The sequence below is a fragment of the Lithobates pipiens genome, unplaced genomic scaffold, assembly GCF_037356315.1.
Source record: "Lithobates pipiens isolate NorthernLeopardFrog02 unplaced genomic scaffold, aLitPip1_a1.2 Scaffold_13, whole genome shotgun sequence".
Classification (NCBI taxonomy): Eukaryota; Metazoa; Chordata; class Amphibia; order Anura; family Ranidae; genus Lithobates; species Lithobates pipiens.
Genome location: NW_027507718.1, coordinates 14,469,565 through 14,485,627, shown reverse-complemented (window position 1 = coordinate 14,485,627; position 16,063 = coordinate 14,469,565). Strand labels below are relative to the sequence as shown.

General features: G+C 40.8%; 1 protein-coding gene across 2 annotated transcripts in view; it reads right to left on the bottom strand.

The window, feature by feature from the left end:
• FRMD3 (FERM domain containing 3) overlaps positions 1 to 16,063 on the bottom strand; it is a 300,454-nt gene that overhangs the window by 101,050 nt on the left and 183,341 nt on the right. Inside the window, exon 4 of one of the 2 annotated variants that reach the window (XM_077474871.1) lies at positions 5,553 to 5,631. The exons of the other annotated variant lie outside the window; for it this stretch is intronic. Within the exon in view, the coding sequence (XP_077330997.1) occupies positions 5,553 to 5,631 (79 nt within the window). The remainder of the gene's footprint in view (positions 1 to 5,552; positions 5,632 to 16,063) is intronic. 2 annotated transcript variants of the gene reach the window in all.

The window sequence follows — 16,063 nt, the reverse complement described above, 5'->3', positions numbered from 1 at the left end:
GTGCGCTATTGATGCATCCTGGCTGCGTTTTTAATGCATTTCAATGGGGAGGTGAATTTTTGGTGCAGTTTTATTTTTAACACCACAATGGGAGCGCAACTGACCAGTGTGAAGACATACATAGAATTTAAAGGATGCAATTTTCTTGAGCTTTTCTTGCGCTAAAGGTGCCAATAATGACCAACAATAAATTCATATTCATTTAAATTCATGATATTAATAAAAAAAGGTGGAATATAATACAATTATAAATAAATTTATATATTTTTCTAAAAAATTTCATTTTTGGTTTCGGCCAAGTGCATCCTCAATTTTCGGTTTCAGTACCAAAATTTCCATTCAGTGCACCTTTAATCATTTTTCATCCATGAGAAAAATCGAAGGCTCAGGATGCAAAAATGTTCTTGTTTCTTATTAGAATTTTTGAAATTCTAACTTTGAATGTGGTCCTCGTTTGCATCATGTTTGTATACTATTGTAAAGGATAGAAAACTGAATGTAAGGTTCTATACATTGGTATGGCAACCAAACAAATATTCATAGCAGTGAAATGAAAATTCTTTGAGTCAATGATGGGCACATTGCTATGACCCCCTCTAAGGGGTAGGGGCAGAGGTATATGTGAATAGTCAATGTAAGCTGTGTGATATAGCAGTGTTTTTTTAAATACAGAAAATAAAGAAATAAGGCACACTGCAAATCTATTTTTAATGGTTAATTGGGACATTTAGTTGTTCATTTTCAATCACATGCACAAGAAAAAAGGCCCAGGATGCTCTTAAAAAGTATGTATAGTGGTTTTGCATATACCGTAATTACTTTATTTCTTTAATAACTAATAATAATATTTACACACTCTTCACAAGCCATTAAATGGGGTTTCAAGCTACTATTCAGGTTTTTTAAGCCCCCACTTTGCGGTATAGTCTGCTGTTTACATAAATGGATGACTTATCAGTAGCGACTCTACTTGGCTGATGGGTCAGTCTGAAATTTCAATTAGACAAAGTGAGGGGAATATCTCCTAAACCGTACAGGTTTAGGAGATATTTTTTTTTTACCTACAGGTAAGCCTTATTATAGGCTTTCCTGTAGGTAAAAGTCATAAAAATGACTATACAACCACTTTAAGGCTAGCAAAGGGCTGCATGCAGTCCAAGGTCTGTAGTTTGGAGGTCCCTGCTTTACATCATTGGCCAAGAACACAAGTTCTTCTGACACTTCTGATATGTATACCTTTTCTGTGTTGGTAATAAAGCTAAAAAGCCAACTTCACAGCTAGGCAACTAGGATTTTCAAAAGTAGAGCGGTAATGGAGCCCCAACCCTTTACCTTATCAATCTATATATTTGGAAAGTAAAAAGCAGATGAGCTGCCGCAGGGTTAGTGCACTTGATAACAATTTGCACCACAGTCTTAAATAACAGCCAGTATGACAACTGACAATACATATACAGTATAGGCTTTGAAGCTCCCGCTAATCAACTATTAATACCTCTGCCCTATAGAGATAGAACTGAGATGAGAGGAAAACTGGATCAGTCATCAAAAATTCTACTACTTTGCAAGCAAACTCTTCTCGCAGGGCCTTGGCTCTTTTGAATAGGCTGACTAGCAGGTTTATCATCCTTTTTTATACAGTACGTATTAATAAATGACATTCTCTTTGATTCTGTTTCTATAAAGCTATATAAGATTGCTCAATCCCTGTGAGTGGCAAATGCTGCATTGCTAAATTAGCCATTTCGCAAATACAGAAACAGTACAAATGTTCAGCTCTACAAAGCTAAACAAACAGACATCCTGTGCTCCATTTTTGAATATCGTTAGACTAAAATAGACTCTGAAGACCATCATTTTTCATTTTTAACACTCTTGGCTGGGGAATGTTCTGCAGTATGCTGCTGAACAGAAGCCAAAACATTGAATATCTGAAAACTCAGAATAGAAGATAATCGTGGACAGGTATGTGAATCTGTGTCTGTGCTGAGGAAGAAGTGCCCACACTGGAACCCAGAGAAGAATAGGTTTTATTTACCCATGCCCCCTTCAAGCTCCTCACGCTAATTTGGCCAAACTCACAATTCACTGCCACGTGTAGCGCACTGCATCATTTCTCTATTCATGACACATTTTGTCATTTATACCTTTAACGCCTGCTTCTTGCTCCAAAATTTTGTGACCAATTTTTAAGGGCATGTTAAAAATTGGGATGTGTTTTCGTGGATGTGGCTACAAAGGAGTGTGCATCTCGACATTGTCAGTAAGGTGTCTCCAGATTTCAATTTAATTGCTTTCGACCCATAGGCGTGCGCACAGGGTGTGGTGCCAATTTCCCCGGCTTCATTGTGACTCTTGTCTCCCCCCTGTAGTGCTGCCAGCTTCCTTCCTCTCCTAGAGATGTGGGGGAAGGGGACGGTAAATATTTCATTTATCATCCCCTTCCATTTCTGAGAAAGCACAGTGGGGTTGATTTACTAAAGACAAATAGACTGTTCACTTTGCAAAGTGAAGTTGCACTCTGCAATAGCAGTTGTTCCAGAGCTTAGTAAATGAGCAGAAGCTGTGCTGACTTCCATCACCCAATCCCGTGCTACCCTGTTTCCCCTAAAATAAGACCTAGTGTGATTGTCGGTGATAGCTGCAATAAAAGCCCTACCCCCCAAATAAGCCCTAGTTAAAGTCCTTGTAGGTCTTCTTTTCAGGGTAGGGCTTATTTTTGAGGAAACAGAGTAGGGCTTATTTGGGTGGTAGGGCTTATATTGCAGCCAACACCGACAATCACGCTAGGTCTTATTTTAGGGGAAACAGGGTAGCAAAAATACAGTTTTTTTATGTTCCTTGCATGTGATTGGGTATTCTTTGCAAAGTGAAGCTTTAATTTATTTACTAAGCTCTGAAGCTCTGAATCAACTGCACTTGCACAGTGCAACTGTGCACAGTCTATTTGCCTTTAGTAACCCCAGTGAGTGATCTGTACCGATCGCTCCTGTGTTCATTCTTTACTGAAGCATAGTAAACTATGTTTACTATGTTTCAGTTTGTAAATGAACAGGAAGCCATTCAGCATGCCACTTCCCATTCATTCACTGTCCAGTGCAGTTGAGGCTGCAAAGAAAGGGATTGGGGAATCTTTGTCAACGGTCCCTTTCTCTGTCTCAAAAGTGAGACCTCAAGTGTCTGTTTAGACTTTTGATATATACCGTCACCCCTTCCTGTTGCTGCATACTTCTGCGTTTATGGTGTTTGCATGCGTGCCCCCACCTGGCTCCTGCTGTGTACAATCAGCAAGCCACAGCCAATGAATCAGGGCCAGGACCTGCTGATCAGCTGTGTGCAATCACAGCCCAGAGCTCTTTGTTAGTAAGCAATACAGAGCTCTGTACAGAGGGAGTGACTTGTCAGTTTGTCATTTCTGCCAGGCAGGGATGAGAAACTTAGAGCTCATTAATGAAAAGTAGTACATTTTATACACATTGTACATAGTTAGGCACACTTTTAACCCCCTGATCGCCCTAGATGTCAACCTCTTCCCAGCCAGTGTCATTAGTACAATGATAGTGTATAGTATTATCACTGATCACTGTAATGTCAGTGGTGATGTCAGCTGCATTTATAATTTCCCCCAGCATCAGTTAGTGTCAAATTGACCGTTGCACTATCACAGTCCCATTATAAGTCACTGATCGCCACCATTAGTTGTATAAAAAAAAAATCCCATAGTTTGTAGGCACTATAACTTTCACAAGCCAATCAATATACACTTATTGGGATTATTTTTATCAAAAACATGTGGCAGAATACATTTTGGCCTTTTTTTATTGTTTTATTGGATATGTTTTATAGCAGAAAGTAAAAAATATTGGGTATTTTTTTTAAAAATTGGGCTTTGTTCGTTTATATCACAAAAAATAAAAACCCAGTGGTAATTACATACAACCAAAAGAAAGCTCTATTTGTGTGAAAAAGGGATATCAATTGTGTTTGAATACAGCATTGCTTGACCGTGCAATTACCAGTTATAGTAGTACAGTGCCGAATAGCAAAAAATGGCCTGGTCAAGAAGGGGATAAAATCTTCTGGAGATTAAGTGGTTATAATTGGCTTTAGTTCAAGTATAGAGAGGCACGGAATTAAGCCAGAGGCTGGGTGGAGGGCCGGACATGACTAATGCTGAGGGAAGAGCGTAGGGGGTTAATAAAATGAGGATAACTAAAGAAGTGAGGGTGGAGAGAAAGAAGGAAGAAGGGGGGGCGGAGCATTATAAAAGGAAGGGGAGGAGCGTAGGAGGCAGCGTGGTTTCAGTTCACAAGAGAGTTGCCCACCCACCCGCCCTGTAATTATAAAAAAAAATTTTTATAAAAAAAAAAAAAAGAATAATTAAATAAATATATATAAAAAAAAAAAAAAAATAGCCAGAAATACATATCTACAAAAATAACGAAAGAAGGAAAGACGGAAATAAGGGAATACATAAATGGAGATGTGCTTACGTAACAAAAAAAAAAAAAATAATAAAATGGTATTTTGTGTTTGTGGTCGTGCTGGTTGTCGGTGTTTTTGTTTTTCTTGCAGGTTCGGTGATGAGGGTCGTCATAGCAGCTGTAGCGGCGGTGTCTTTTGGTCTTTGATGGGGCAAAAGGAAACAGATGATGGAAATGTGGGGGGGAGCTCATAGGGATATGGGCCCTCCCTTTTGGTGTATCCCAGCGGAAGGGTAGGCTGGAATACGGGATTTGGTGGCATTGCGGGAAGGTGGTTGTCTCCAGGCTTATAAACGGCCGGAGGCCTGGTATGGTAGAGGTGGTCCCGCAGTGGAATGGTGGAAAAAGGTTATGTTTAAAAGGTGGAACGTGGTACCGTCAAAGACCAACTGACTGGGAGTTCTTTTAAAATTACCGTTACCAAACAGTTGATATATATATTTAATAAAGTGATTGAAGTTATTGGTTTGAAGAGTGTTAATAAAAGGCTGCTATGGCCATTTATACTCCAACTCCTGTGTGGCCTGATTATTGGGTAGAGGGTAAAAATTTTGTGAATAATGGTAATAGGAATTATTAGAGGGAAAGAAGGGGTAATTACAAGGGGTAAAAGTACGGAGAGGTATGTCCCTAATGCATGGGTCATGCTGTTACCAACCTGCTGCTGGATTCTCCACAAGAATACATGGTTCAGGCAAAATTAATCTCCAATGTAAAGTGAGGAGAAGCATGGTTATAAAATGGACAAGTCTCTATCCTCTCAGGGAAGGTGTCCCACAGGGATAAAAACCAGGTGATTGCTTAAAAATGAATGCTTGTAAACATATACTGGGTTGAATGAATTATTGAAGACAAAAAACAAGAATATACATCCTATTTACAACAAACACGTACCAACTATAACAGCAAACAAATGATTAATGTTATATTTTAGCGTGAAATGTATGCCCAAGCTAAATTTTCATGTTGTACTTGACATCACTGAAGATAACACCACTGAACCACCAACTTGACACAGTACCTTGCCTCATAACGAACTAGCGTGACACACATACATATATAAAATACCTGGTAAGCTCTTCTTTTATCTTCAAAGGCTCATGTGGGTAGAATTTCACTCTAAAGCACATGGTGTATGGTGGATGAGCTGAAACGTTATAAAACAAAAACAAAAAAGTATGAGAACAGCGCAGGGTATAGTTGCAGGAGGAAAATGCAGGAGAGGACTCTTAAAAGTTAGTGAAATGGTTTTATCTGCAGTACCAGCCAATGTAGTAAATCAAATCATGCCATCATGCTAGGAGAGTTGAATGTGTTTGCTTACATGGTCAGCGATCATTACATAATGCCAAAAGCAGTTATGAAGATGTGTTTATGTAGGTCATATTGAAGCCAGGCTTGATGATGTCCACCCAAAAATGATGCCCCAGTTACAAGTAAGGTCCTATGGTCTCCCACAGGATTCCAATACCTCTTGGGGAGTCAAGACCCCTGAGACATGGTTCCTGACTCCCCTTCCACCTACCTTAGAAATGTGGGCGTTCCATTCCACTTTTTTATTTTCTTAAACTTTCTTCATAATATAAAGTCAATACAAAAAATATCAAAAGGGCAGAGTGAGATTCTTCGAATAGTAACAGAAGTTGCACAAACCTTAGTGCTCAAGATCTCACCACATGTCTCTGGGGGATATGCAAAAGGTTTGATTGTGTTAAGTGAATCTGTGGCCTGGTTAAAAATAATAAAATTCACTGAAAAATTCTTAACCATCTTGAAATTAGCTTTAATACAAACCCACTGACTTCTGTAGGTGTAAGCACTGTGAAGTAATTCATCCTCAAATTTGCAACAGAGGCTCAGGCATGACAACTTTAGAACATCTCACAGCCCCATTTACACATGAGCGTTTAGTAACTTGAAGCTCCAAAATTCTCAACATCCAAAATCCTATGATTTTTATTTGTGCCTGTCGACATCTGACATAGCTTTACATCAGAAAAAATGAAAACACTCAAGCATCAGACAGCCACAAAAACATGCAAAAACACCTGAAAAATGACCAAGGACACTCAGATTAAGTGTGATTGCAAGCTCGTTCTTTGTTGGGATCTTTGGGGATGAATTGCTCCACAGTGTCTGTAGATAGAAAGGTCAGGGATGGCTGTTACCAAATTATTTTACTGTTTGTTAAGGTTAAGTAAACATTTATTGTTCATATGGAGAATGGTTGTAGCAATATGGTTTTTTTTACATGCCATACACAAAGAATGTGACAAGAATGTGATATACAAGGTTAAAACTAGTTAAAAGAAATAGGGAGCATAAACACATCCCAGTTATACTATCATAGTATATTCACATATGTAGCAGTATCACAGACGTGTTCCCAACATATTTCACCTGTCAAGGCTTCTTCAGGGGATTTTAAAGACCACTGTTTGTGTACAGGCAAAAATGGAGTGGCCATGCCCAATAAGGATAGGTGTGGCAACGAGGTATGGTGTGACCGCCGGAAACACAGAAAAAGCAAGATGTATAATTAAATGAACACAAGAAGACGCCTAACTTCTGAGTCCAAGGCTGATGGCAAGCATTCAAGAACTGAAATAGAGATTGAGCAAGATATGGTATTTACCTTTGGACTCAGTGTGTGTTGGAACAAACAGCACCCTCCTGACTCGAGACAGGAATATACTATGATAGAATAACTGAGATGTGTTTATACTTCCTATTTCTTTTAACGAATTGTAATCTTGTATATCAGTAAGTTGTGTAATTGTATTTCTTCTCACATTCTTTGTGTATGGCACCTAAAAAAAACATATTGACATAACCATTCTCCATTTGATTGGTTGATGTGGTGCATTTAGAGTAGATCATTTACCCACATTAAAACATTTCTTTCCTATTTAATGTTTATAGTTTGGCCATAGGCTTACATTAATTCTCCAGCATTTGGTAGATTTTTGGGGTAGAGTGAACATTTAATACATTTTAGGAAACTGTACTGGCTCTCTGTATCCTTTTATATCACACCATATACATTTCCTATGATATTTATGTTACGGTATCTCACAAAAGGGAGCACACCCCTCACATTTTTGTAAATATTTTATTATAGCTTTTCATGTGACAACGCTGAAGAAATGACACTTTGCTACAATGTAAAGTAGTGAGTGTACAGCTTGTATAACAGTGTACATTTGCTGTCCACTCAAACTAACTCGCTGGCAACAACAGTGAGCACACCCCCATAGAAAATGTCCAAATTTAGCCCAATTAGCTGTTTTCCCTTCCTGGTGTCATGTGACTCGTTAGTGTTACAAGGTCTCAGGTGTGAATGGGGAGAAGGTGTGTTAAATGTGGTGTTATCACTCTCACTCTGACATACTGGTCACTGGAAATTCAACATGGCACCTCATGGCAAAGAACTCTGAAGATCTGAAAAAAAAGAATTAGTGCTCTACACAAAGATGGCCCAGGCTATAAGAAGATTGCCAATATCCTGAAACTAAGCTGCAGCATGCTGGCCAAGACCATACAACGGTTTAACAGGGCAGGTTCCACTCAAAACAGGCCTCGCCATGGACAACCAAAGAAGTTGATTGCATGTGCTTAGTGTCATAACCAGAGGTTGACTTTGGGAAAGAGACGTATGAGTGCTGCCAGCATTGTTGCAGTGGTTGAAGGAGTGGAGCAGCAGCCTGTCAGTGCTCAGACTATATGCCGCACATTGCATCAAACTGGTCTGCATGGCTGTCGTCCCAGAAGGAAACCCTTTTTAAAGATGATGCTCAAGAAAGCCCACAAACAGTTTGCTGAAGACAAGCAGACTAAGGACATGGATTACTGGAACCATGTCCTGTGGTGAGCCTATCACGTCTCCAACTAATCTTTTACCAGGGCTCTCTTAATCCTCTTGTATTTTATTGTATTATAACTGTATTGTCTCCCTTTTATATTGTAAGGCGTTGCGTAAACTGTTGGCGCTATATAAACCCTGTATAATAATATTATAATAAAAATTGTGTGCAGATGCATACAGCGCATATTTTTGTATGCATCTGTGCACAGTGTGACAATGTGAGACCCTGCCACTGTGTAAAAGTAGGAAAAAGGGACACAGGATTCACATGAATGCAAAGTGTGGGACTCCAGAATATCAGTTTTGAGCGTGGGAAACAGTTTTAACATCTTTCTCTGTATTTTGGTATTCTGAGATTGGGTTCCAGATTTTGGACTTTTCATAGAATTTGGGGAGGGAAAATATCTCCAACCCAGTACCCAGGTCTTGCAGAAGACCAGCAGGCTGCGAGTACAGGTGCACAAAACCCTTATAATGAGGAACCTGACCATAACTCAGAGCTCCCATAAAGAGGCAGGTGTACTCTACTCAATAAACTAATTCTGGAGCATGGATTCTGTGCCCATAGAACTGAGAGTCGAGACGGCAAAGTGAGTCTGGGGGACTGGGATAGTTGAGACAACTAGGCGAGTCCAGAGGACCGAGGAAATTTGGAGGTCTCAGAGGAGTGAAAGAGCACAGGGTGCAAGGAGACCACAAGGCTAAGAGGCCAGGGAGTGGGCCGTCTGTGTCCTAAAAACCAAGGTCACTAGCAAGTGTACAAAACAAAATGCACAATAGAATCCTGTAAGGTCTGTATTTCTCATAAAAACAAAAATTGGCATATATATATACACCCCTCACATTTTTGTAAATATTTTATTATATCTTTTCATGTGACAACACTGAAGAAATGACACGTTGCTACAATGTAAAGTAGTGAGTATACAGCTTGTATAACAGTGTAAATTTGCGGCCCACTCAAAATAACTCAACACTTAGCCATTAATGCCTAAACCGCTGGCAACAAACGTGAGTACACCCCTAAGTGAAAATGTCCAAATTGCACCCAATATTTTGTGTGGCTACCAGGGAGGATATAAATCAATGCTTTTTTTTAAAAAAATATCAAAAAAGTCAGATTTTTTTGATTTGAATCGATTTTTTGGATTTTTATCAAATTTATTTTAATAAAATGCTTTTGGAGTGAAAATCTAAAGATAGTCTTCTATTTAAGACACATTAATAATTTAGTTTATTCAGCATGAAATGGAGCTTAGTTATGTAGCATGAGGCTGTATATTCTGCAATATTTACATTTTTGGTAAACGTATTCAATGAATCCAAGCTCTGCAAGCTGAGATAACATGCACTGCATTTATGCATTCACACAGTTTCACAGTAACCATGAGATAAACCACAGTTCAGGAATATTACTTTATCCCATTGTTTTGCAAATCTATTTACACTACAATGTGTATGATTGAATCGGTTCTGATATCGTTGTTTTACTAACCTGACAGCTTATTATTCTAAATAGGAAACCTTCATTTTGTTTGCAAATATTAAAGATTCTAACTACCAGCAAGAATGAGTCCTTACATTTAAAGAGCACCTGTCATTTCAGATCCATCATGGCAGTGCCTGTTAGCGGGCATCCACTCACCTGCTGCCGCCACATCCCTTCCCTTGTTGTGTCACTGCGCATCACCAGCCATCCCATTAAAGTGAATGAGACTGTTGGTGTATCAACAGCGGGTCAGAAATGGAGCCGCTGCAGGACAGAGATGACAGTTGCTCTTTAAAAATTATGATCTAAATCGAGTTGATTTAAAACAAGCCTTTTTACTTGTGATTTAAATCAAATCCACCCTGATGGCCACCATTATTTTCCAGCACTGCCTTAACCCTCTTGGGCATGGAGTTCACCAGAGCTTCACAGGTTGCCACTGGAGTCCTCTTCCACTCCTCCATGATGACATCACAGAGCTGGTGGATGTTAGAGACCTTGAGCTCCTCCACCTTCCATTTGAGGATGCCCCACGGATGCTCAATAGAGTTTAGGTCTGGAGACATGCTTGGCCAGTCCATCACCTTTAACCTCAGCTTCTTTAGCATGGCAGTGGTCGTCTTGGAGGTGTGTTTGGGGTCGTTATCATGTTGCAATACTACCCTGCGGCCCAGTCTCCGAAGGGAGGGGATCATGCTCTGCTTCAGTATGTCACAGTACATGTTGACATTCATGGTTCCATCAATTAACTGTAGCTTCCCAGTGCTGGTAGCACTCATGCAACCCCAGACCATGACACTCCCACCACCATGCTTGACTGTAGATAAGACTTGTCTTTCTACACATCACCTGGTTGCCGCCACACACGCTTTCACCATCTGAAACAAATAAGTTTATCTTGGTCTCATCAGACCACATGACATGATTCCAGTAATCCATGTCCTAAGTCTGCTTGTCTTCAGGAAACTGTTTGAGGGGTAGCAAAGGTATAGCCTAGGCCATCTTTATGTAGAGCAACAATTCTTTTTTTCAGATCCTCAGAGAGTTCTTTGCTATGAGGTGCCATGTTGAACTTCCAGTGACCAGTATGAGAGAGTGAGAGCGATAACACCAAATTTAACACACCTGCTCCCCATTCACACCTGAGACGTTGTAACACTAATGAGTCACATGACAACAGGGAGAGAAGATGGCCAATTGGGCCCAATTTGGACATTTTCACTTAGGAGTGTATTCACTTTTGTTGCCAGCGGTTTAGACATTAATGGCTGTGTGTTGAGTTATTTTGAGGGGACAGCAAATTTGTTTAAATGTTTTCCAATTTTTGAATAAGCCTAACCTTCTCCATAGTATAGAATCACTAATTAAGGAGGGAGTGAGCCCATATCCATTTATTGTGGAGTTGTTGTAGTGTTGTGTCCTAGCAACCAAGGACACTAGGTGCCTAAAGCTGTCTGAGTCCTAGAAACTAAGGACACTAGGTAGAAGGTGGCTATTATTAGTGTGTAATCATTCAAGTATGACTACAGATTGTTGATTTGTACATGTTGGCTGGTGGCGGCCTATGTACACATTTAAACATAACACAAATGTTACATGCATACAGCGTACGCATAGCTAAAAACACAGGACCTTACTGCCAGGTTCTGTCAGTAAGATGCTGTATTTTACATTGTGCAAAATTATGCTCATCTGAATGAGCCTCAAATATGCTTGATATGTCTGAAAAGAATGTCTACCATTCCAATGTTACTAGTAGGCACAGTCCTATGGGCAAACTAGGCATTTTCTTGGCAGTCCAAGTGAGTCTAATGCCGCGTACACACGAGCAGTCTTTCCAACTGACTTTCGGCGGAGTTCCGACGGACTTTCCAAATGAACGGACTTGGCCACACACAATTACACCAAAATCTGACGGATTAGAACGTGATGTACGACTGGACTAGAATAAGGAAGTTCATAGCCAGTAGCCAATAGCTGCCCTAGCGTCGGTTTTTGTCTGTTGGACTAGCATACACACGAGCGGATTTCTCAATAGGAACTGGGTCCGGCGGAACTCCGGCAAAAAAATGTGAAACATAGTTTCTAAGGTTGAATAAAGACACTAGTCCATCCAGTTCAACCTGAGGGAGTGTCTACCCCTATCCCTGTACATTGCACACTCACATTGGTCCCTACCCTCAAGGAGCCCACAATCCAAGGTCCTCATTCATATACTAGGGCCAATTTTTGGACAGAAGCCAATTAACCTACCTGCATATCTTTGGAGTGTGGGAGAAAACTGGAGTACCTGCAGGAAACCCACGCAGGGTACAGGGAGAACATGCAAACTCCAGGCAGGTAGTGTCGTGGTTGGGATTTGAACCAGCGACCCTTTTTTAACTGCTAGGTGAGAGTGCTAACCACTACACCACTGTGCCGCCCTCAAACATGTTCTATTTCTAAAGTCCATCTGATTTTTGGACAGCAAAGGTCCGATGGAGCCCACGCACGATCGAATTGTCCGTCGGATTCGTTCCGTCGGATCTTTGCTGTCAAAAAGTCCGGTCTTGTGTATGCGGCATAAGAGAATGTTAGGGTGTTTGTGCATATGCATGTGTTTTAGTCAGGTAAAAATTTAATGTGAAGATACATTGGTGAATAACTCAACACCAGAGCAAAGGTGAATTAATTCAAATTATGTTGCCTTTTTTAAATGTTTTTAAATACATTTTGTATATACTGCACCATGAGAGGCTTCTTTTTTTTTTCTTTTTTTATCTCTACATGAGCCGGTACGAGTACCTATGATTATAGGTACTAGCAGTGTCAGCGACAACTTGCCCTGGGCTGTCTTTCCCTTCAAGTAGAAACATCTAACCTTGCTGTCTTTGACTACCTATAATAGGGGTCAATATGCTCCTCTGGTGAGTAGGGTGGACGTGGGATTGTTGGTGAAGAGGAGACACAACAAGTCACGGGTGATTCTGATCACAGAGGCGTTTGGACACTACAGAGTATTCATGGGACTTCACTTTTTGTTTACATTCTTTGGAACTTTTTAGCACTTTATTCACTTGTCACACATTTGATGTTTGGTAATATTTATTGATGCATATGCACCTTATTGGGAGGGTGAATAAATAATTTTGGTTAATTCAGGTAAATATGAAACATTTGAAAAGAATAGTTAATATTTTACATTTTAACCACTTGCCGACCGCCGCACGACGATGTACGTCGGCAGAATGGCACGGGCAGGCATATGGGCGTATATATAAGTCCCTGCCTTCCCGCGGGTGGGGGGCCCGATCGCCCCCCCCCCGGTGCCTGCGGCGGTCGGCATTCGTTCGGGAGCGATCCGGGATGAGGGGGCGGCCATTCATTCATGGCCACCCCCTTGCGATCGCTCCCGACGAATAGAAATGCTCCGTGACATCACTTCCTCTCCTCACAGGAGAGGAAGTGATGTGATCTCTCCTCCGTGTCGGTATTTTTCGTTCCGGCACCGAGGAGAGAGGATCGGTGAGTTGCACCAACACCACACGTACAGTAGAACATGCCAGGCACACTCACACCCCCCCTTTACCCCCCAATTACCCCTGCCCCCCCAGTCACAGTGACACCAATTGCATTTTTTATTTTTTTTGCATTGGTGTCATTTGTGACTGTAATAACTGTTAAGGCAGTTAGGGTTAGCCCCCTTTAGTTCTAATGTGCCCCCCTAACCCCCCCAATAAAGGTTTAACCCCGTGATCACCCCCCGTCGCCAGTGTCACTAAGGCTGGGTTCACATTGCAGCGGTTTATGAGAACGAATGTGATTCGCACCGCACTGCAGTGCAAATCACATCCGATCTCTGTGTGATTCGAGTTCAGCCATACAGATAGTATGGCTGAATTCGCGCCGCACCCGCCGCAAATTCGCACGGGACCCTTTTTTTGGTCCGCAGCAGAATCGGATCGCATGGGTGTTCACACCATGCGATCCGAGTTTGCAGATCGCACTGCGATATGCGAACTGATCTGGGGGTGTCATTAACATTTCACTGACACTCCCAGCAGTTCGCATAGGGCAGTGTGAACTGCCGCCGGGAGGCATGCGATGCGGGAACCCGCCGCGGATTCGTGGCGTTCCTGCATCGCTCCAGTGTGAACCCAGCATAATAAGCGATCATTTTCTGATCGCTGTATTAGTGTCACAGGTGACGCTAGTTAGGCAGGTAGGTATTTAGGTTCGCCGCAACTTTTTATAGCGCCAGGGACCCCCATATACTACCGCATAAAGCCCCCTGATTGCCCTCTAGTTAACCCTTTCACCAGTGATCACCATATAACTGTTACAGGTGACGCTGGTTGGTTAGTTATTTTTTTATAGTTTCAGGGCACCCGCCATTTATTACCTAGTCTCACTAGTGTACCCCTAAATTTAGGGGTGTCTACTTTCCAAAATGGGGTCATTTGGGGGGCGTTTGTGCCATCTTGGCATTTTATGGCCTTCAAAACTGTAACGCCCTTAGAAAGCCTGAAGGCGGTGCTTGGTTTTCGGGGCCCCGTACGCGGCTAGGCTCCCAAAAAGTCCCACATATGTGGTATCCCCGTACTCAGGAGAAGCAGCAGAATTTATTTTGGGGTGTCATTTCACATATGCCCATGGCATGCGTGAGCAATATATCATTTAGTGACAACTTTGTGAAAAAAATAAATAAAAAAAAAAAGTTTGTAATTTTCCCGCAACTTGTGGCAAAATATTAAATATTCCATGGACTCAACATGCCTCTCAGCAAATAGCTTGGGGTGTCTACTTTCTAAAATGGGGTCATTTGTGGGGGTTTTGTGCCATCTTGGCATTTTATGGCCTTCAAAACTGTAATAGGTAGTGAGGAGTGAAGTCAAATATTTACGCCCTTAGAAAACCTGAAGGCGGTTCTTGGCTTTCGGGGCCCCGTACGCGGCTAGGCTCCCAAAAAATCCCACACATGTGGTATCCCCGTACTCAGGAGAAGCAGCAAAATTTATTTTGGGGTGTCATTTCCCATATGCCCATAGCATGTGTGAGCAATATATCATTTAGTGACAACTTTGTGTAAAAAAAAAAAAAAAAAAAAAATTTTTGTCATTATTCAATCGCTTGAGGCAAAAAAATAAAATATTCAATGGGCTCAACATGCCACTTATCAATTTCCTTAGGGGGTCTACTTTCCAAAATGGGGTCATTTGGGGGGGGGGGGGTTTGTACTGCCCTGCCATTTTAGCACCTCAAGAAATGAGATAGGCAGTCGTAAACTAAAAGCTGCGTAAATTCCAGAAAACGTACCTTAGTTTGTAGATGTGGCAACTTTTGCGCAAACCAATAAATATACAGTTATTGACTTTTTTTTTACCAAAGACATGTGGCTGAATACATTTTGGCCTAAATGTATGACTAAAATTGAGTTTATTGGATTTTTCTAATAACAAAAATTAGAAAATATCTTTTTTTTTTCAAAATTTGCGGTCTTTTTCCATTTATATCGCAAAAAATAAAAATCGCAGAGGCAATCAAATACCATCAAAAGAAAGCTCTATTTGTGGGAAGAAAAGGACGCAAATTTTGTTTGGGTACAACATTGCATGACCGCGCAATTACCAGTTAAAGCAGCGCAGTGCCAAATTGTAAAAAGACCTCTGGTCATTGACCAGCAAAATGGTCCGGTCTGAAAGTGGTTAATATAGCAGGTGGTATGCTGAAGATTATTCTGCAGTTCTACGGTGAATACACCTGAATACTAGAATATCAAATACACAGCTGAATGACTCAGAGGAGAAACACAAACCCCTCTCTCCTAACCTATATTTGTACGTTTTATTTTTAATTTTTTATAAACTAGCAGTGAACAAGAGATCAGGCAGTGCTGGACTTTCTTTTTAACAAAAAGTGTCATGGTATTGTTTTTCATTTAATCTTTTTTAATATTGTTTTTATGAAAAGATATATACAGTAAATGATCGGCTGATAAACATGCAAACATACACTCAAAAAAATCCAAGGAGAATTAACAACTGTTAGATTTTTTTAGAGCTTCCACCTTTCACTCTAAAACTAAATCAAACCTGTAAGGGGAAGAATTTTCAAACTGGCTCACTATAAAAAGAAAACCTCTTCAGATGGTTGGAAGCTGCCTTTGCTCCCATATAGAGCTTCCAAGGACCAGTAAAAGATTAGATCTTTATGCGCCATTGGCCCTTAATCATTGCTTTACCATTG